The sequence below is a fragment of the Semicossyphus pulcher genome, unplaced genomic scaffold, assembly GCF_022749685.1.
Source record: "Semicossyphus pulcher isolate SPU_LCO1_2020_fin unplaced genomic scaffold, fSemPul1.0.p SCAF_16, whole genome shotgun sequence".
NCBI lineage: Eukaryota > Metazoa > Chordata > Actinopteri > Labriformes > Labridae > Semicossyphus > Semicossyphus pulcher.
Genome location: NW_027211670.1, coordinates 18,604,416 through 18,626,522, shown reverse-complemented (window position 1 = coordinate 18,626,522; position 22,107 = coordinate 18,604,416). Strand labels below are relative to the sequence as shown.

At 42.6% G+C, this 22,107-nt stretch overlaps 1 protein-coding gene across 1 annotated transcript in view; it reads left to right on the top strand.

Annotated features, from left to right (window-relative positions):
- The first annotated feature begins 3,953 nt into the window (after positions 1-3,953).
- The window catches only part of LOC138593288 (disintegrin and metalloproteinase domain-containing protein 12-like), a 91,507-nt gene continuing 73,353 nt past the window's right edge, over positions 3,954-22,107 (top strand). The window contains exons 1-3 of the mRNA XM_069664229.1: positions 3,954-4,059; positions 17,005-17,126; positions 21,074-21,147. Coding sequence (XP_069520330.1) covers positions 3,954-4,059; positions 17,005-17,126; positions 21,074-21,147 — 302 coding nt within the window. The remainder of the gene's footprint in view (positions 4,060-17,004; positions 17,127-21,073; positions 21,148-22,107) is intronic.

Below are 22,107 nucleotides of genomic sequence, written 5' to 3'. Positions count from 1 at the left end.
ACCACATGGCCTCTGTGAGGACAAACTGAGTGGTCTATAACCATCATTTTACAGCAGTTCGTTCTGAGCAAGTAATATGATTGGACAAGAGGCATTCCATGAGTGCTGATATAGAGTACAACACCACTGGGACTTTGAACTATCACTCCGCCTTAGGTGTTCTGAAAACTTTTTACACTTCACCAAACAAATTTTCTAGATTCATCAAGCTGGTACCTCAGAATCAAACGTGCCACCAAAGCATCTGTCAACAGACTATTATCGCACTTGTTGCATGACAAAGAGAGACCTACAAATAAATGTACATTACAAAAAGGAGCTGGTCTGTGGTAACATGTAACAAGTGTACAGGAAGCAAAATCAATGATGAAATAAACAAAAATAATCTTTTGTGGTTAATTAATTGCAACTATTACACTCTGCTTGTTGAATTGTTGTATACATTCAATTTTACACTCAAAGCAGTGCTGTTATACTGAATATCAGCACGCTGTCATTATTTTCTGTGCCGTGCTGATATTCAGTACAACAGCACTCCCTGTTATGTGATATTGCTTAATCCTGTCGTTCGTGTTGTAATTATCTTAATATTTATTTCTTGTTGCAGAAACTGTTGAATCAGATTCTTCACAGGAGCAACAGCTGAAGATGATGACAGCATACCAGACAGATGGAGTGAACTTTGACCTTTGACAGTGCTATTCATGAACTGAAATATCAGTGTCTGTATCTGTCTATAAACCCCTGTTCTCATGTATTCGTATTACATTCAAGTTACAGAGCTTAACATCTGTTTTTCTAAGAGACAGACCCATAACAATCTTTCAAAAACTCAGAAGGTCATTGAACAACACTTACCGCTGTTTTGAAGGTTTTTCCAGAACCTTCAAAGGCTCTTCTGCCGATCTGGCAGAGAAAAATATATGTATTCTGATGCCTTTGGGTAGAAGAGTCCTTAAGGATTCTGGAAATACCTTCAGAAAGTTTTGCTGAATGACCTTCTGGGTTTCTGAAAGATTGCTGTAGATTTTGTCTTTTGAGAAAAACAGCTGCTTATCTCCGGGACTCAGCTGTCTTGGCTGCCCTTGTGATTTGCAATTACAAATGAAGATGGTTAAAGAGAATGTAGTCTTTTGTTGTAATCTCATTTCAAATCGAGCCTCGCAAACACACTGACTGACTCTTTTGATGTAGCATCCCAACCAGTAATGTATGCTGTTTATCTGCGTTATCTTGTTTTCACTTGATTGCAAATTGCCTTTCTTTTCAGAAGTACACCACCTAATGAGATGCAGAGTAAAATCTCTGCACTGATGTCCTCATGCAGCCGCTTTTCACATGATCTCATGTGATGTGAAGCAGTGATATAAGACAGAATCATTCATTATGCTTCACAGGGTCTCATCCAGGACAGTCTTCAACCGCCGTCCTCATTATACAACTAAGCAGGAAGGAGCCTGAAGTGGGCTCTGCCATCATCCTCTGCCAGTTATTAGCTGTAAGATGGAGGAATGTGACCTCTTCTCACTGGAAAAGCCCCGTTCACTGACAGTGCCGGTTTGAATGAAGCCTTTGTCTCTGTCTATGATCGACTGGAGCCTGCCATTGCAGATTTAGGTGTGTGTTTTCATCCTCATATTACTCCACAATATGACGGACGTAGGCGTAAATCAAAAGTGAGATGTGTGAATGTGTGAAGAGCCGCACTTGTTGTCAGCACTCTTAATTGTTTTTTTTTTACTCATTAGCCTTAAAGTTGGAGGTCTGTCATAGTCCAGCTGTTTCATTCATCTAAATTTGCACTGATGCCTCGGAGAAGACGGATGATTTCTCCTGACGAGTTTTGAAAACCTTTCATTTCATGTTGTTATTGGATTGTTAATAACAGCACTGATGGCTCATAATTGCTTGCTTCTTTTTGAAAATGTGTTTTTTTTTCCTAACTAGAAAATAGAGTAAGAGAGCTATGAACCATTACTGCTGCTTGAAGAAGGTTATTTAATGTGTTTATCTCTTTACAAAGAAGGTTTCACCATGCAAAATAACTGAATTCTTTATGTATTTTATATTTAAGTTTAAATGTATTAAATGTATGTATTTTATACTCTGGTTGTTTGATGTGAAGATTTGTCTCAAATCACTCAAAGTGCACGCACCATCATAACAATAGAGGTTAGATATGACTGGGATTTATCATTGAGCGCTATATCTGCCCTTGCACACAGACAGAAAGGCCTATTTCAGAGCCCGCTCCCCTCTCCGCATCTTATCGCCTTCCTCCAACAATCCCCCTGGTTCTTAAAAAAGAGCAAAAGATCAGCTCTCCGACGTCCTACAGCCGAGTTCCAGCAAAATCAGCATGCAGAGAAATACTCCTTTTGTTTACAGTCATTTTTGATCCTGAGAGAAGACTTTAGAGAAATGGAGTTTTGTGAGCATCGTGACACCAGGATACACCCTATATTGCTTTTATTTCAAACAGTGCAAGGCAGGAAGTGGATGTGCTACTATGACCTTAAGGCCACATGCTGGGAGCATACTGAATTTGAAATGCTGAGTTTTCTCCTGTTGCTGGAGGAAATGCTTTTAGAGAGCCAGTCTGATGCATGTGGACATCTGCCTGCATTCTCCTGTGAAGTGGATGGACATGTGGTGCAGTGCAGATTGTAGCCCACACACTGAAAGATAATTGAGTTGTGCCAGAGCGTTTGAATGGGTCCATATGTTGGTCACTTGAATGCATCACATACATGATGACAATTTCAGCCTTCAGTATCTGACTGCCAATATATGCCACTTTCTGGTGAAACAAACGTTCCATTTTTTGGTGAGGAACCTGAAGTACCCATGCATAAAGGCGACAGACTTCTCTGAATTTGGAATTCTTCCTTCTTTTTGCCACACAATGCTGCTTTCAGCTTCCTCAGACTGAACAACAACATGATAATAACATTTGTGAGTCAGGGATGTGTAGGCTTATTCAAATTTACGCTCAGTGTGGGCTGCTACAGTGTGTGCGCGCCCCAAGCTATCTAGGTAAAGATACACAGAGGTTAGCAAGGGCGGGCTCGGAAGTTAAGGGGTTTGCCTTCAAAATAAAACGCTAAATTTTCGTTTCTTAAATCTAAGTCCAATCAGGCCATCCGACTTGCAAAGGGACAAGCACAAGGGAAAGCATTTGAGAACCTAGCACCAGCAAATAGGCTATTTTTAGCGTTTTAAAAAAGCTCTTGTCAATAATGAACTTTCCCTCTCAATTTATTTATGGGGGGGGGGGGGGGGGGTTAAATCAAGAGGTATTCCGTTCCACCTATGACATGTTTGGATGAATTTTAAAAAAGTAATATCTAGCTTAATTTAGATCTACTCGATCAAATATCAGGTATAATTTATTCTTTATTTGAATATAATTGTGCAAATTCTTGCTACAATATGTATTATCATGGTTATTTAAGTTTTTATTTCGAAAAACATAACCGGAAATTTTACTCGGTGTGTTTCCGGTAGCTTTTTGCTACTCATTTTGTTGAGGCTAGAGGCGGCTTTAGGACCTGGCGGAGCTTTTCATTGAAGCACATGGTCCCCACTCATAAGACAACACTTCTCCTCAGTAATTGCCCTGGAATTGATGTCATTCCAGTGGGCGACGGAGACAGCAGCGGTTTGTGTATTTCTTAATGTTTTCATCGCTCGCGCTCCATTTCCACTCACTTTTTGCGCGCGATGCACGAGCTTTTGACTGGACACCTCTGAATGGGGAAAGTGCACGGAGCTGAATCAGCTGCTGTCGGGATTTCCTAAAGCGCCGCTCATTAACTTGATCATATTTCAGGAAGTGGTTTTATTTTTGTGGGGGGTTCTTGCACATCAGCTGTTGGAGGACTGTGGTTGTATGATGGTTGCGCTGCACTGAAAACAGTTGGCCAGTCCCGTCCACGCTTCAGCCGGGCATCATGAATCCCGGGAGCTGGAGTCTGAAGTTTGTCATTTTGACAGCACTTCGGGCTTTATCTGTCACTGTATTGGTGTGTGACAGTGTGCTCTCTGCATCTACGGAAGGTAAGATGATCCAAACTTAAAAGGATCTTTGCGCAGAAGAATTGACGATTGGAAACATGGAGAAAAAGCTTTTGTGTGCACCTTTAAAATTAACCTGTCTGCATCTGCCATTGTGCATCTTACTTGCAATGTACTTATCTCTATTTTCTTTATTATTATCTACCCATTGGCTTTTTGGGGTGCATATTCTATGAGAGCATTTGTTAGTACACCAGACTTACAGATCTGTTTTAAGTTTAATGAAAGCCAGTGATGGTACACCAGACCTACAGATCTATAACACATGTTTGGGCAGAATGAATCATCTCCAGTCTGCACAGGCTTTCTTAACACACGTATTTCTGCAATTCTCTCCAACACATGTCTCTTTTTAAATAAGAGAACATCAAATTTCAGGCTTGGAGCCCGTCTACCTCAGAGGAGACTCTTTATAATTGATGATGCTGAAGCTCCTTTTGGTAATCAGTGGTAGCACTTGAGGCATTTCACAGGCGCTTGAAGCAAACTTCACTTTGTCAGGGCACTTCAAACATACTTCAGTTTTTAAATAATGGATGAATTTGAAGGTTATTTTAGTGGCAAACGCAAAATGAAAGTCAAATTGTTGGTTTTGAAGGTAAGCAGTCAAGCAGCTTTTTGGAAACCAGTAAAATGAACTGTTTATTGGGATTATGTCAAACACAAATGAGCTGCTTGAGAGAACTGGGGAAGTGTTCGAATGTGTGATGTAAGAGGGTGTTTATGATATGTTTGTGACTAAGTTTGCAACCCTTTAGGCTATATAGCTCATGACATCTCAGTCACCACTGCTCAGGTTAGCCCTGGGTTAGAGTCAACAAGGGCACTGTGTTTAGCAGCAGTGAGTGGAGAAGAACTGTGCCGGCATGTTGGCGCTTCTTCGTCCAAACACACTGCCAGTCACGACACTCACTGAGTAATCCTGGGACTTAATTACCAGCAAGGGCACATTTCTGACAGTGAGATCCAAGCAACACAGAGATGTTCATTTATTCATCAACAGTTGAGCTTCATCAGAAGTTGGCCTTGATGTGGTCGACCCCATGGGTTCAGTTCAGAGTCATCGAAAAAAAACACTGATTCCAGTTCAGTTCTGTGCGTGTTTAGGAAGGTTTGAGTTGATCTGTATTGGAAGAATTTTTATCTGCTTTGGTTATTCAGGTTGATTTAGAGATATAGATGGAGACATAGGTGAGCAAGTACTTTTATATGGACAATAATCTCCATTGGCTAGTGTGTGATGACAGTTTAGCTTCTGGGGGCAACAGCCAATAAATCTGGGCTTCCTGTGTTTCCATTAAAAAATGGATAATGGACATCCCAGTGAAGACTTCCGCTTCCTTGCAGATGTCATTGTTCAAAGTCCAACCAGAAATGTGAGAAGGGAGAATGAATTGAGAGTCAACGTCTTCGGCTAATCTCTATGAACAGATATTTGCTTATTAATGCAGATTATTTGTTTCAAAGCTATAATGTCATCACACAAAAGGCGATTGGTTCCAAGGTTGCATTTTGGCTAATGAGTTCAGCCTTTGTTGCCTACCACAAGGACTATTTTCTTGCGTGCAACCAAAGCCCACTCAATGTGTTTGGTCAGCCCAAGTTGAACTGCAAACAGACACCAGAACAGTTGGAGAATTTCATCCCTTCTTTATCTGTTCATAGAGATTGTACTTAATGTAATGGTTAAAAACTTAACCATATGCCGATACATCAATCACATTCATTTAGGTTATTTAAGGCAAACTCTGAGGATTTGCTTTCGTGGAATCTTTCACATTTTTTGTTCACTTCTTCGCCAAAACGATTGTTCCACTAATGAAATAATTACTTGCAGCTTACATCATGTTAAAGCATGATGACTGGGACTCATTAGTGCTCCCCTTTATGCGTCTGTACTCCATGAGCCTCCAGACTGCACTTTTGTCTTTGCTGTCAGGAACTCAAGGCTGCTAAGAAAAGACTGAACAGTTCAGCTCCATGCGACGTCATGCTGGCATACATATTTCATGACACCCCTTCTTGAGCTTCCTTGTCGGTTTTCATCTCCCTGTCTGTCTTGTGCATGTTGCTGTCCTAACCGGGGATCATTTGTGAATGATTTCCTCCGATGGTTGACACACTTAGTGTCAGCCAGTATTTACTAGCCAGCTGTACGGCTTCAGCCAACATGACTCTATTGGCCTCAAGCGATGCGTGCAGCTTGCGTGCTGCATGCTCAGACAAATGAAAACTGAGCTGAGAATATATTTTTGGACTGTAGTAAAACATTCCTTTAGCGAGCAGTGTCCTCCCCAAGAGAGACATTATCAGTGTGATGTGACCCATCTCAAGTCAGAGGCATTTAGTATCTTCTCAGTTTGAATGGATTCAGATCTTCCAAACGAGTGTTTGGGGATAGCTAACACCCAGGAGGCTGGTATGAAGAGTTGGCCAATGTTGAATTGTGCATTAAGACAGATTGATCAACCAGTTGCTGTTCCGCAGTGGGGATATTTATATAGGAAGGGGAAAATATCTGGACTGCGCTCATGTGGCCTGACCCTACATGTGTTGTATTAATTTCTTCGTTGGACTCATATGACCCCCCCCCCCCCACACACACACCCAACAACAGTTCAGCACACGAAGTGGAAACCTGATGCTGGCTCTGGACTTTCTCATTGGACTTTCACACCCAGACAGGTCAGAGTTGAGCTCAGCACAGCTCTCCCCGAGCGTCTTCTCTCTCGTCTGGTCAGAGGGCTCAGTTGGCTCAGATATCACTCACCACTTTCAAATCTATCTGGGTTAGTTCCAGTTCCTCCCCAGTGTTTTATAAAAAAAACACTGAACGTTTATAAGCCTGTTCTGTTCTTGCATCTAGTTTTAAGCAGATATCTAAGTGTAGCATAAAGCTATCTTAGTTGACTGGAATGGCTAACAAGTTTTTAGTCACACCCATGGATGTTTTACTGCTGTGTCAAGTCAGAAAGTCTGCTATAAGTCCACTAGCCTCACCTTTTGTAGGCTCCTTTTTAGGGCTAACCATTGACTGTTTTTGGCTAACATGTTAGCAAACAGTTGCGCTAGCTCTAGCGGACACGGTGCAACATTTGTATTATTTTGTGAGTTATGTTTCTGTCTCCTAGACAAATGTCAGTCCAACATCCATTGTCTTTTTTAGTTGGTGTTTGGTCTCCTCCCATCCTCCTAAAGATATCTGTCTCTTCAACTCTATTTGACTTTTATTAGAACAAAGCTAGTTAGTAGCTATTTTTTGGTAGCAGGAAATTATCTAGTAGCTAACTTTGTCTTTAAACAAAGGATTGAGGACATTGGTAAGACTGATTAAGTACATTTGCTGGTAATCTATAATAAACAGCCAACAATAGTTTAAAAAAATGTAAGATTCACAGCAATAACTGATTATTTTGCCACTGGGGGGCATTAGGTCAAGTTTTAAATACAGCATTTACATATTACTACTATATAGAGTTGCTGTGGTTAAGTAAGTAGTAGGAATCAAGAATCAGTTTGACTGGATTAGGTATGAACGTGCAACATTGTCTTCCACTGAGATTTGAAACATAAAAATGTATGTCTAAGCACCAGATCATCTATCTTCGGACCTGGCATACAGCATTTGCCCATTCACCTGCCTTTTCTTCAACAAGAAGGGACAGGCAGCCGGGTGATTCCTAATAGGCAGACATGTTTTCAGGAACAAGACAGGTCACCTCCCACCAGGGTGAGTTTCTAACAAATTGGACCAAATGAAGTTCTGCTGCTGCCAGTTGCTTTGTCTGCTTCTGTCTGAGTTTTCTTCCACGGATCGACCTGTGATGTATTTTTAAGTGAAGCAGAGTGAGCAGCACATCAAATAAGTACAAAGTTTCAAAGTAGAACTTTGACCAGTCCAAGATTGTTAAAAGTTTGGATTGGGTGCAAGATTTCAGGAATTGACCCAAGATATTGAAGTTCTTGATATATATTTAAAGGAACAAATCTTCACCCAGTTTTGCATTTCAGTTTTCATTATCAATGAATATTAGGACTGGGATATGAGAGACAGATTATTCTAGAAGAAATGTTATTGATTCTCAGGAGCTTGTTTTTATTGGCGAGGGTCAGAATGATGAAATAGCAGGTAGTGGAATACTTGGGCGGCTGTGGCTCAGTGGTAGAGTCAGTTGTCTCTCAATTGGAAGGTTGGCGGTTCGATCCCCAGCAGTCTCCATGGTCTACAGTCTACATGTTGAATTGTCCGTGGGTAAGACTGAACCTCAAATTGCCCCCGAAGGCATTGCCATTGTTGTGTGCACAGGTGGCTATTTTGATCCTGGTGGGCAGATTGGCACCTCGCATAGCAGCCTCTGCCATAAGTGCATGAATGCGTGTGTGAAAGGGTGAATGTGACATGTAGTGTAAATGTGCTTTGAGTGGTCTGAAGACTAGAAATGCACTATATGCACACCATAAACCATTTACCATTTAAGAAGCAGGAGATGGGTTTTGACTAAAAGGTGGGATGAAAGAGTCTTTGATGGCAGCATTAACAAATATCTGATGTGGTGATCACAGTTCTTTTCCAGGATGATGCCATGGTACTAGCTGTCCACCAAAGTTACTTGTTTTGTCTATCTAGACGTCCAATAACCAAAGATTTTCCACTGACGGTGATGTAAAGACAACAAGCACATCTAAAATTGGCCCAAACCCAAGGAAGTATAACATCAAGAGCACAAATTTGAGAATCTTTGTCTTTCTTTTTTTCTGACTTGGATTGAGATTCTTTTTTAGTCTTTCTATGTTTTGAAAGTGAGCCAGACATGTGCTTCCCATGACAGAAGAGTTTCATGGAGCTGTAAATGTAATCCATCATCAGGACCACATTAACAACCTTTTACACAGCTCTGCTCCAGACGCTCTTTGTCTATGACCTTTGTTTCTAAGGCACACGTGCTCAATGGCAGGCAGTGAGCACAACCCTCCCACAGGGGGAGGCGTAGAAGTGTCACCCAGCCGCCGGGGGCGTTACTGCAACAGTTCTCGAACAACATTAACCTCCTGCTGAGCCAGGGGAAGTTTAGCCTGCAGGACCATCTATTTCCCATAGAGTAATTATGTGCTGACATCAGGGTAGTGTGACAGTAAATGGGTCCAGTATACAAGGTGGGGGTGGAGAATGGACACAGAGAGAGAGAACAAACAAAACAGCCATTAATCATTAGAGGGAGCCCAGTGTTAAACGGCTTGATTATGACCCCGAATTTGCCCCCTAAAAAACCATCCGCTAATAAATCCAACTATTAACAACTCGTACTGCTTTTGACACACTGCTACCTTATTAGATTTGGTCTAAGGAGACCTTCCTTCCATTTGGTTTGTACGAGTTCAACCTTCAGGGTGTTGACATAATGTCTCCCAAATGGGGCAGATGTTTACTGTGGAGTCGAGCCAAGATTACCAGGCACTTTTCACCTTTGCTCTGTAATCCTAATGAACCCTGAACTGTGGCTCCTGGAACAAGTTACATGGAGCAAGGTGAGGATAAGTTCATGAGGTGATCAACATAAATGCTTTATTCAAGTTTCCAGAGCCAAAGGTCATGTCCCAAAAAGGCTTGTATTGTGCGATCATGAGTACCAAATTTTGGCATTTAAATTGACATGGTGGATTGCTCCCTTTGGGTGGGAGAGAGGTACTGCCCCAAGCTCAACTTTATTTATTTAGAAGTGAAGGAGTTCAAGTATCTCAAGATTGTGTGATTGACAGACAGGTTGGTGTAGCGTCTGTAGTATTGCAGGAGTTCTACTGGACCGTTGTGGTGAAGAAGAAGCTGACCTGTAAGACGAAGCTCTCAATTTACCAGTTGACCAATGCTATAACCCTCACCTATGGTCATGAGCTTTTAGGTAGTCACCAAAAGAATGAGATTGCACATACAAGTGGCTGAAATGAGTTTCTTCCATAGGGTGGCTGGCTCAGCCTTAGAGATAGGGTTAGGAGCCCAGACATTCATAGGGAACTCGGAGTAGAGCCGCTGCTCCTTCGCATCGAAAGGAGCGAGTTGAGGTGGTTCGGGCATCTGATTAGGATGCTCCTGGGCGCCTCCCTGTGGAGATTTTCCGGGCATGGCCAACTGAGAGGAGACCCTGGGGTAGACCCAGAGCTTACTGGAGGGATTATATATCCCACCTGGCCTGGGAACACCCCGGGATCCCACAGGAGGAGCTGGAAAATGTTGCTAGGGAGAGGGACCAGTGGCCTAATTTGCTCAGCCTGCTGCAACCGCAACCTGACCCTGGATAGAAAGTGGATGGATTACAAGCTGGATAGGCATATTTATTATCCAATAATCAAAAAAGGAACTGATAGAACTGCCAATAATGATTAGACACTTGCCCAGAGAAGATAATATAGGAGCGAAAGAGATTTGAAAGGCAGTTGAGTTCATTGCTTTAGTCTCCAAGGTCATTTATAACAGAGTGTCTGCTTGATGGCTCGTCCTCCCAATGTATCATTCATCACAGCCTTCACAATCACCACTGTGTTTGAATTAGCATAATTTACCCCACTGATTGGGGATAAATTGATTTCGTGATGTGCCTGTCAATCAACCGTTATTAAATGTACAATAGCCATAAACATTGACCAAGTTTCCCCCTCATGGGCTGCTGTCAGAATGAATTTTTGGCTCTGAAACTTTGCTGGATCACGTCCCTAATCAAGTCTGAGCTCTGATTAAAGACATGAGCTAAATCTGGATAAAAATGGCCGTGGAGACATGCTTTTACTGCAGAAAAAGGGATCATTTTATTAGATTTGCTTCATCAGGAACATACCTACATATGGAACCAGGAAGGAGCTTTATATTTCATTCTCATATACCTTATTTGTTGTGTCATAGGTCTGCTTCGAACAGGCCAATTTGAAGTCATCGCTCCCTGCCCTAATTAGTCCCACATGCTCTTATTTCCAGCCTGTTTCCGTCCAGAGGTTTCAGTAACTAAACATTGTCCGCTCAAGTCAAACAATGCTGGAATCATCTCAAGCGTGTTTCCTGTGCAATTGTTTTTACATTTCAAAGAATCTCATTCAAACCGCCAAAGATGTTTGTTATTTTCAATCTGCCATATTTTCAAGATCGGGAGGGGGTGTGTTTTCAGAGTGACTTTGGAGTGTGTCCTTGTGCTCCTGCCACAAGGCAAGGGTGACTGTGATTAGGAGTGCCCTTCATTGATGCATGCATGTATGTGTACGCTGTGTCCAATCCTAGCAAGGACCTGCACACATGTCGGGGGCCACGGCCTCATCAAGTGTGCAGATGAAAAGAACAGCATGCCATTTGTGTTGGAAAAGCAAAGATTGTTATGAATACATTATTTCATGGTTGCCTGTCAAGGAGGAGGTTGCGAAAAAGCAGGCTCAGGGGTTTAATAAAGCTGAACAGTTGTTGGTTTGTTTTGGAGGAGCAGAGGGAAGGGCTGGAGAGAGAGAGGACTTCTTGAGATGTGTAAATAACTGAGGAAGGTCATCCGTTCCCTCGGACCAGCAGCTCATAGGCTGTGAAGAATGCATTAAGTTTAGAGTGCTGATAAAACAGGAAAAGGTTTCACTGTGAAATACAGTCAGGAAGTGTGAACTGTGCCAGAAGAACTGATTTAGTTTACCCAATGAGACAGCTAGAAGTGGAGGTGAAAACAGGCCAACATTTTGTGGTTGTTGTGGCTAAAAATACTCCTGAATAAACTGTTGTATCACACTGAGATGTCTAGAATATCCTTAAGATGTCAACCAGATTCGAGTTCGACATCTCTTGACTTTAATACCAAGAGGCAGTGCTGCCTTTGAATATGTGCCACAAAATCCTTACCTGGGGGTCAGGTTAGGGGCTGCAGGATGATAGAACACATTAGCATAGGGGAAAAATCACTTGCACATACAAAAGGTATTTATTTAAATGTCGTTTTGTCATTTCTTTCTTGTTGATAACTTTCACCATTTTGTGTCTTTTAAAAGTAACTCAAATAAAACAGGAGAAATGACATTTGATTGATCTGTTCTAAGCCAACAGACTCATGTGAAAAGTGGTGATGAGCGACTTTGTTTTAAGGGAACACAAACCAAAAAGTCAACAACAGACTTGGCGGGGGATGCCGGTATAGCTCAGCAGTTAAAGCTCGCATCCCATATACAGAGGTTACAGTCCTCGATGTGGCGGCCCCGGGTTCAACTCCCACCCTCGAGTCTCTCCTCCCCTGTTTCCAACACTGTCCTCTCAGTCTCAAAAAAAAGACAATGCGAAGTTTTGAGGCTTTTTTATTTGTCCTCTGACATCACCTTTGTTGATTTCAGTGTCAGGATTCCAAATAAAATGTGTAAAAACTGAATGACACAAAAGTGAAGAGCCATCATTACTCATGGCGCATGCTCATTCAAAGCTATCCATAAGTGCAAAGGAGAATCTACAAGTTCTTTATTATATTTATAACGATCTACTCTTTTTTTCGGCTGCTGTGGCAACATAATACAATTAATGAGAGACAGGGGGATTACTACGTCTTTGTACAATGACTCTTTGAAATCAGCGCGGACACAAACATCAGAAACAAGTAAGTCATACAGTATAAGATGCCCTCAGATCTTTATACAACATTACAGACCTCAAGGGATCAATATTTTGAATATCAAAGAAGGTGGCGTAAATTACTTCGAATTTGCAGAAACGTTTAGGCAATTGGCCGAAATTGCAAGGCCGAGAAAAGTTGCAGCAATTGGTTGAATTTGCAGGAACTCAACTTTGCAACTTCCCGGAGGGACTAAAGTATTGCCTAATCCCTGATCACAAGTTGCATATGTCTATGAGGTGCAAGGAGTTCGACCAAAACTGGCCTTTCAGACCGTCTCATTACATGGAATCCTAACTGGAAGCAATGGCAACAAGCGAGTGAGCAAATATCTTTCTCTCCATTCTTTCAGTTAGTTTCTTTTTGAATTAGGATGTCCTTACCTGCTCCCTGTATCAGCAAGCAGGCTGAGCAAAGTTTCACTGGATTGAAAATATAGTGCTCGCCCTGGTTCTGTGTCTGTGAAGTTCTTTGCACCACGTTCATTTGTAGAGAAGGGAAATCACACACGACACCAAATAAAATCTCATCCCACATTGCTCGTACTCCATCTCGACAATTATTTCATGCTCCATCTGCGTGATCCGATCCGTGCCTCCAGTATTTCACAAGAAACAAAGATCTTACAAGAAACTGTTTGAAACATTTCTGGATTTGGATCAGGAAATTGGATTTTCACATCATTCAAATTATATTGCAACAACCCAGGTTTACAGGCGATCCCAATCCGCAAGCGGGGAAGCTCCAAGATGTTTAAAAAACTTTCCAATCAAATTCAGACAAGATGATTTTAGCAGTTTTTACCTGCAAATCACTTAATCCATGCTTAGTGTGAAGTTACCACAGCACTTCAGTGTGTAAAACAACCAAACAATGGCTGTTCTTAATGCAATTTGTTACTTTTCCTTAACAACACCACCAGGGAGGGCAGATTTTATTACTTTATTCACTCATAGGTCTGTATCACATTTCACCCACACGCGAATAAACACACAGTCACACAACCCTCCAACCCAGCACTGACTTTATTGAGGCCGTATAAATGGCACAAACTCTCCTTGTGTACACTGCAGCATAAAGGGAGCCAGAACTCTGCTTTATTAAGACCCCTGTTTACACTCTGCTTTATTGAACGTATAAATAAGGCTCCGGGTTCTGGTGCCACTTTTTACCGCTCCCTTAATGCTCCTGGTAGCTCTTATAACGTTCAAGCAAACAAAAGCCACTTACACACTCCACACACCACACCCGTGCCACGCTCCAACTTTACCAAATGTCTCTCCAGAGCACGCTGGAAAAAAAGACTGTTTCCACTAATATAGTTCGATTTATAGGACGGAATTAAACCTCATTGCACACCACATTAACGGAATGGTTATTCAATTGTGCGCTTTGAAGTCAGGGGAAAAAATGCGGCATGGTTGTCGAGCTTGTCTTCGAAGTTGATGGGAGAAGACGATGGCATCTGTGTGTGTGTTAGCCTCATAATTTGGATAACCACAATTTGGAATTTGACCTTTTTCTCAGTCAGAATTTCTCTCGTTTTTTTTCCCCTCATGTGTTTTGGTATCCATCCGCAGTTTTCACAGAGGTCGCCATGCGCTTCCTGACTCAGCATGCCCACCTCTCCTCCCCAGACGCTGTGGTTTTTCTATGGCTAATGAGGGTAGGATGCCTCTCCCGGCTGATGTGTGTGTGTGTGTGTGATGCCGTCCTGTCCTTGCCTGTGCCTGCTTCTCATCATCAGGCTGGTTTTCTGGAAGAGGACTGCTGAGCTGGTCACCTCTGGCTCTCCGCTATCAGCAGGAGCGGCTCTGTGATGGACTCCAGAGGAGGTGGTTTCCCTCGGAGGAGAACCAGAACAAAAGCTCAGCTGGGGAGGACTCGGCCTGGTGTGGGTTATTAATGCAGGATAATAAGCAGACTCAGCAATTTAGCTGGGTGAGTCATGCGTAGATGGGGAGAGAGAGAGGGGATGTGAAGCCTTGAATCTGCTGGTAATAATAATAATCTGTGACGAGTACGTCCCCCTTGAGTGTGTTTTGTGTTTATATTTGTTTGAAATTGGATTCAGAATTAAGAAGTAACACAAGTTTCAAGTTCAAAACAAACCATAAATTATGCCGGAGACCACACGCACAACTCCTCACAAGTCCACTGACATCACCCTCCGACTAAATCTGTTCCCCCGCTGTTTGGAAAAGCTCGATGCAGCATCAGTGGAAGAAAACAAAAACGAGGCAAACATTTGATTAAGGATGTTTGTGCTGAAACAAATGGTTCCAACAACCCCCGCTGCTTTCGCGAGAGACCCCAGCTCTGAGATAGCATCCCCACTGCGGGGAGCTTATTACTGCAGGGAACCCCGTTAGCCATGTCCTCTGGTTGCTCACTATGGCATTTTAACTTTGTGATCGCATGATGTCATATTTAGAGCAGCTATGTTCAGTTAGAAGTGGTAAGTTTGCTTGGGATAGTTGCAATTTTGCCCTTTGGGGACATCAGTATTGGATTAAGGAATGACTGTTTTTGAAAATGAGTGGCAAAACAGCAGGACTCAATAATCAGAGCCATTTGGAGGCTCAATTTACAACATAGACTCATTGGTTTGCCAATCCCCCTTTTGAAGCCTTTTGGCCGACGCCATCTTGTTTTTTTGGAACCAGAGGTGACCATGTCTGTAAAGGTTCTCAGTCATCCAGGTCTTGATAATTCGAAGCATAATCCAAAAGGCAACTGGAGATGGTGACGTTTCACCTCTCATCTGAAAGGCCTCTTCAGTTCTAACTGACAGGTGGGCAGACCTAGATGTATAAGCCTCTGTCAGTAGTATCATTAACTAGTATGCTAATAGATGTGTAATCAAGGGAGAGTCGTTAACCTGGGCTGTTGGCCTAATAGCAACAACAGTCGTTAGGCACCTTTTGGTGTTGGTGGGTCTTTGGCGGGCGTTTGCGGGCTAATATCCACAACAGTCGTTAGCAGACTTTGGTGTTGGTGGGTTGTTGGCGAGCCTTTGCGGGCTAATAGCAACCACAGTTGTTAGCACCCTCTGGTGTTGGTGGGTGTTTGCGGGCTAATAGCAATGACAGGTGTTAGCCCCCTTTGGTGTAGGTGTGTCAGTGGTGGGCGTGGTCGGGCGAATATCAACGACAGTTGTTAGCACCGTGTGTCGTCGGGGGGCGTTGGCAAGCTGTTATGTGTGTTAGCGACGTGTCAATCGCAGGTAGCCACGCCCTAAAGCATACCCTGCTTTATCATCAATATTACCCTAAATGAAACCATAATTTACCAAGTATATAACATGTTTAACTGAAGAAGACTTCAAACAAGCATTTGAGACCAATAACTCTTTAGGAAAATATTTACGACAGTAATAAATCAAATAAGAAGTTGGCTCATTTTTGTCATCTGGTTTCATTCGATTGGACTTCTTTTTGAAACATGTGGAATCGCCCCCTGCTGGCCATTAGAAATAATGCACCTTTTAGGCAATTAAACCTGAAATATTGGCTTCAATTTTTAAACCAGAGTCTAGGTCCAGTTCTTACGTACAGTCTATGGTTTACAACACCCTGTCAGAACAGAGTGAGAGGAGATAAAAGCATGCTGGGAACAATGCCCCAAAGCTACGTATAATCCCTGCACTGCATCCTGGACACTCTGCCTGTGTTAGGAGTTATCACAGCAGCAGCAGCAGAAGCAGTTTCTCTTCCCTCAAAACTCCTTGTTCTGACGAACTGTGGAGATTTATGCAGCTGGAGTGGCAGAGGGGGTGTTTACGGTTTCACCATAGGCTAACGGCTCTCATTGCTTGATGTGTGAGAGTGCTGATTAGAGCTGTTGTGTTCATGTCTTAATGGCAGAGGAGATGGGCTCCATCCTATAAAGAGGAGGTGAACATATGTTCAGGCGGGGCGAGGATGTGCTGGAGATGGCAGTTTGTCAGCGCAGATAATTGTTAGTTATGAAAAACAAAAGCATTCAGAGAGCATTATTTGTGTGCTGCGACAGAGAAAGCCATCAAATACAAATACAGTGATTTTGTTTAAGTGACGTTCTGTATTAGAAGGCAGCTGCACTGTCAGGTTGTTTCCTGATGTTGCTAATGAACCCCAGGCTCAGGCTGTAATAGCAGGGAGGGATGCATTATCACTGCTGTTTCTATAATATCAGTTTCGAAAATGTTCCCTTTGCTTGTCTTCAGAAAGATGGACATGGGTGGCTTTTACAGATGCCGAGAGGATTTAGAATAAAGGAGGAACACTTTGACGTTTCTATGTATTCTCATATGGAATTTATATTTTCTTTTTAGGGAATGTTTTGGGCACGACTGTTCACCACAGACCAACAGCAAAGCAGAAACACTACGGGACCACTGTACCTCTGCAGCTTGTTGGAAAAGACTGGAAACCCCTCAGCCAGCTCAAACCCCAGGTGAAGAGGAGACGTTGACATACAATTATACACATTTACTGTATTTATTTCATGTTTTTGCTCTTCTGAATTCTTTAAATGTCCATTTGTCTTTCAACTGGTCTAGATATCTTAACATTACTGAGCAAATTTAGGATTCCCTAATGACTCCGGTTACATCATTATCTGTGGTGCAGTGCTGTCAAGTCAAAATTTTCTATTGCACCACCATAAGGCGAAATTTTCCACATGTACATAAGAAATATCCAAATCCAGACAAATGATCCCTTTGCTCCAGAGAGGATGAAAGTGTTTAATACTTCAAGGCCAAAAGTCTGCACACATGACACTGTATTTATAATCCTGATAGTTGAAGACATTCATGTTCGAAAGGGGATAAACCATTTTGATTTTAATGACCCTATGGCCTTAGTCTCACGACAGCTGAAGGGAAGAACTGTAGATTTTCAGTGGTGGTTCAGATCAAAACAGTCCTGTGCTGAAAAAGTCATCTTAAGGGGATGCATCGGTGGGGGTGGGTCACTTCAGATACCATTTAGAGTATGGAAAACCATCCAGGTTCGGAGGTTGGAGCCTTATCAGACAAAGGATTTTGTAGCTGTTGAAAGTAAACATGACAGCACGTATTTTAGCTGTCGCTATCAACAGGTAAACGGCTAGAAAACAGCATTAGGACCTGTGTCCACTGACTGCGTTTTTTCAGTTTTTTTTTTGCAGTTCAGCGCTCATCGTCCAAAGTGCAAAAACGCCTTAGTCGCTGCGCTCACAGCGCTCTCAGTTGAAAATAGTTAAGCATTTGGAACACCGCCGTGCTCGTCAGTGTCACTTCTCCCTCACCAACCAATCAAAATCAAGAAGGGGCGGGACTTCCAAAATCAACTTTGTCAATAACAATGGCGGAGGACAAACAAATCCTAGCAGTTGCTGACATTTATCTCATGCACCCTGTTTTGTTTTTTCTAGCGTACAATTTCCTTGTCTAGAACTGCTGCTAATGCCAGGACACAATTCCTTTCCATTGTTTTTACGTTTTCTTTGTCAAATTCCCATGGGTCAAAGCAAATATGAAGCATACAGAGCAATTTAAAACAGACCTAACAGCCACTACCAAGAAAAGCGTGCCGTGTTACAACTTTCGTAACCTAGCAACAGTAAGCGTCAGTGAGAAGGTCGTGGGCGCTGCCAGTGCAAAAAACGCTGTTAGTGGACACAGGCCCTTAAGGTAGCAAAGGGATCCACTGGGAATGCTGGCTTGCATTTGATTGCCCAATGCAGTGCCTTGCTGGATGACATCACCTGGACGACTCCGTATTGGTTTCCTGGAGACCTGGTTGCCCCCCCAACAACTGGGTTGGTCTAGACGTTGCTTTAAAATATCAAAATTGTAAGCATGCAACCGAAGGTAGATTATGTATTCATGCTACAAGCTCATATTTCCATGACTTTCTCCTTTTTCATGCTAACCTAACTCCAGTCTTGAAAGGTTGTCATCATATTCTCCTCATAATTATAGCCGCATATAAAGATTGCTCATGGATGAAATGATTAAGTCTGATAATTGTTGTTCCAATTTGGTGCCAAATGAAATAAAATGATCTTTAGACTGCGAGGTGCTTCTCCGTCTAAATGTAGCAAATCCTTCTCACAGTGCCAGCTACATTAAAAGACCACAAACAGCCAGGCAAAGATGGCTGCCATTGCTTCTTTGTTTGGTTCAGTACATTTCAAGCACAGACAGCTGCACAATATCTGCATCTTAGAAGAGAAGAAAGCACGACTCAACCCGCTGGAACATTAATTAAATGTTTGAAATCTGGTATCCTTGGCTCTGTTCGGTGTTGTAATCCCAGACTGTTAAACAAAACAAAATACATGGCTGCCAGGCAGACTTAAAAACACAGCTTGTGTTCCCAGGTGGTGTTATTGAGTCAATTCATTTGTGAATTAATTTGTTCTGGCTGAACCAAACAGAGAAGGTGCCACAAGGTTTGTTTGGGACGTTCTTACCTCAGAAAACAGAACAAATCCTCAGAACTCAAGAATACCCGCAATGAGGGTGAAATTAAGTGCTAATTTGAATATATTACTCCCAAAATAAAAGCACAAAATGCCGTGTGCTATCTTTAATTTCCATGAAGTTATAAATGGCTGTTGTCATAAACACTGTGCAGGTCATAGCATGCATATAGAGCAGTCTGAACAGGAAACAGCAGGAACTTTGGTCCCACATGGCTCGTGCAATGATACTGCCTAAAACCATAAGTGTTCTGTTTCCATATCCTCTTATGATCCACTACACATTCTTCTCCATGGGGGGTGATGGATGACTTAACCCAGAGCGGCGCTCCTTTCCACAGTTGACCCACATTGAACTATGTGTGTTAAAAATGTGTTTGTGTGTGCGGTTGCGCAGCAATATGGAGAATGTAAGACACAGATTTTTTTGTGTTTAGAGTGGGAGAGCTGCACAAAAGCGGAGAGAAGTTCCTGTGTTGACATGTGGATGAATGTGTGCGCGCAGCGATTGTTGCACAGTGCGACTGACAGAAAAGATGTACGACTCAGTGACACTTCATCCGACTGTAACAGAAACACACGGCCGCGCTCAGCGTTGTAACTCAGGGGTGCAAAGACTTGAAGCTTTCTGCGGGATTAATGTCAAATGGAATAGAAACATAAAGCTAATCCCCTCAGCTCTTGTTCTAAGATACAAAGCAGTTCATAAGGATTTCTGACTGCACCCATCTATTGAAAACAGTCATCTCGCATGTTTGCTCACAGTGTGGGTGGTTCAGTCACACTCTCATCAGGGCTGTAATGTGCTTTTTGTTTTATTGCCACACATAGCCCTAGCTTCCTTTTTATTTTGTTAAATTTGAACCGTGCCAAAAAAGGCCGCCCCTTTTAAAATCAGCAATTCGAATTATCAGCCGAAGAGGCACGGAGGCGTCAGCCAAATATCTGCTATTATGTTTTTTAGCTGCATCTCTGTAAACGGTGCAGAACTAAAAGCACTGCAGGGGTTAAGCTTTACAAACAGGCTCAACATGACCCTTTAGCTTTCATCTTTCTCAAGGTTTTTACTGTTAGCTGAATTATCTGCAGAGATCTCCTCTCTAAAACTGGAAAACACAGAATAAAGCAGTTTCAAGTACAAAATCTGTTTTCCAAAGCTCTTCTAGATCAGACACAGGACCTCAGTTGGGTCTTCAAGCAAAGCTGCTGCTAGCTAGGTCCTGTCCTCTCCTAAACAAACTGACCCAATGATTAAAACCAGTAAAAACACAGTTTCAAGTTAAAAATCCATGTTTTTGAAAGCTCTTCTATCGGACACAGGACCCCCATGTTGACGCAGGATGTCAGAAGGGTCTGTTAGCGGAACAACAGCTAGCTTGTTTTATGTGCTGAGCTTGTTTTTAGGTTAGCTTCCTTCAGTGTTCGTTTACAAGGTTTTTACCCAAAGCTAATTCACCACAAAAGACCTCTCCTCTCCTAAAAAAAAGAGTCCAGGAAATTAAAAGCGGCAAAAACACAGAATGAATCAGTTTCAAGCGTGTCTCTTTAGTGCTCTTTTAAGGGGCTAGCTTGGCTGCGCGTCGCTAACTTTAGCTATCTAGCTACTTAAATCCTTCATCCAGTTAAATGAAAAGTTAAATACGCCAGTGAAGTTAATTAAAACACTAAGAAAGAAGTTGGCTGGAAATGTTTTCTCTCGGGTTGACAGTCAGCTTGTGTGGAAAACATGAGATTCATGTAGCTAGATAGAAGTGTGATGTGGCGCTAAATTGAGGGGGAAAAAAAGTCACAGCTTTGATACGGCCTTACATGCCAACTAATGCTGCAACACTTTAACCACAACCAGAGGCATCTTTTCTCAGTCAAGATTCTCCCTCCCCCAGTCCGTAACGAATCTATCTCATCTCCTCTCCTGTCTGTTGTCTCTTCAGAGTCACCCTGCATTGCTGAAGCTCCTGATTGAAGCGGAAGGTGAACAGCTGCTCTTGGCTCTGGAGAAAAACGAGTAAGTGCTCCCTCCATTCATACTTGGCCTTAGCTGGAAACTGAGTGCTTTCTAGATTACAAATGGGCGACATATGCACTGCCCAGGGGCTACAGCTGGGGCTGCAGCCAAGTCGTGTGTCACATTATAAAAACCAGGGAAGGCAAAGGAGGAAGCGTTTCTCTTTCTTTTAGTGCGGGCATGGCTGTGCTCTCTGTGCACTCTGGTCGTCTTGCGTGCTGAATCAAAGACTTGAAAGACAGAAACTCTTGAAAACATCAGTCAGACGTTGATGAAAACCGACATCTTCCTCCTTCTTCTCCTTCTATCTTTTCATTTGATCTATTGGCGTAACACAGGGGAGAAGGAGGCTTTGTTTGAACACATCACACACTCCTCGCTCTGTATATTAACACACTGTCAACACAGTGTCAGCCAGGAAACTGACAAGGAGGGGGAACATCATTTGAAACAGATAAGGTTATCTTTTGACGGAGATGTACGTAGCTCTGGATGTGTTCGGAGGATTATTTGTCATCTTTGCATTTTTACACAAGGCCTGTCTGAATGTGGCCTCGGTCTCAGAAAACCTCCGATTCGAGTGTTTTCTGAGAAGAATGGGACGTGATTGATGGAGCAATATGTTTTCCATCCAGCTCCGCTGCCACACATGAGCAACCAGGAACAAGCGGAGCCGTCTGTGAGATAGAGAGAAAAGAGGAGAGAGGGGGAAGCAAAATAGAGAGTAGGAGAGAGCGGATGGTTTTTATGTCAGACTTAGCCATGAATCTCACTTGTTTCCCAGACTTAATATATGTAAATTCCACCTGCAGTCTGTGGGACAAAGCTTTCAACACCAGCGACCGCAATTTTACGGCTTACCTACTTTGAAAATATTTTGATGGGAAATCACACTCGGTCTTTCTGTCGAATAACATTCCCGCTCTGCACAGGTGGGGATTTTGCAAAGCTGACTTGCAG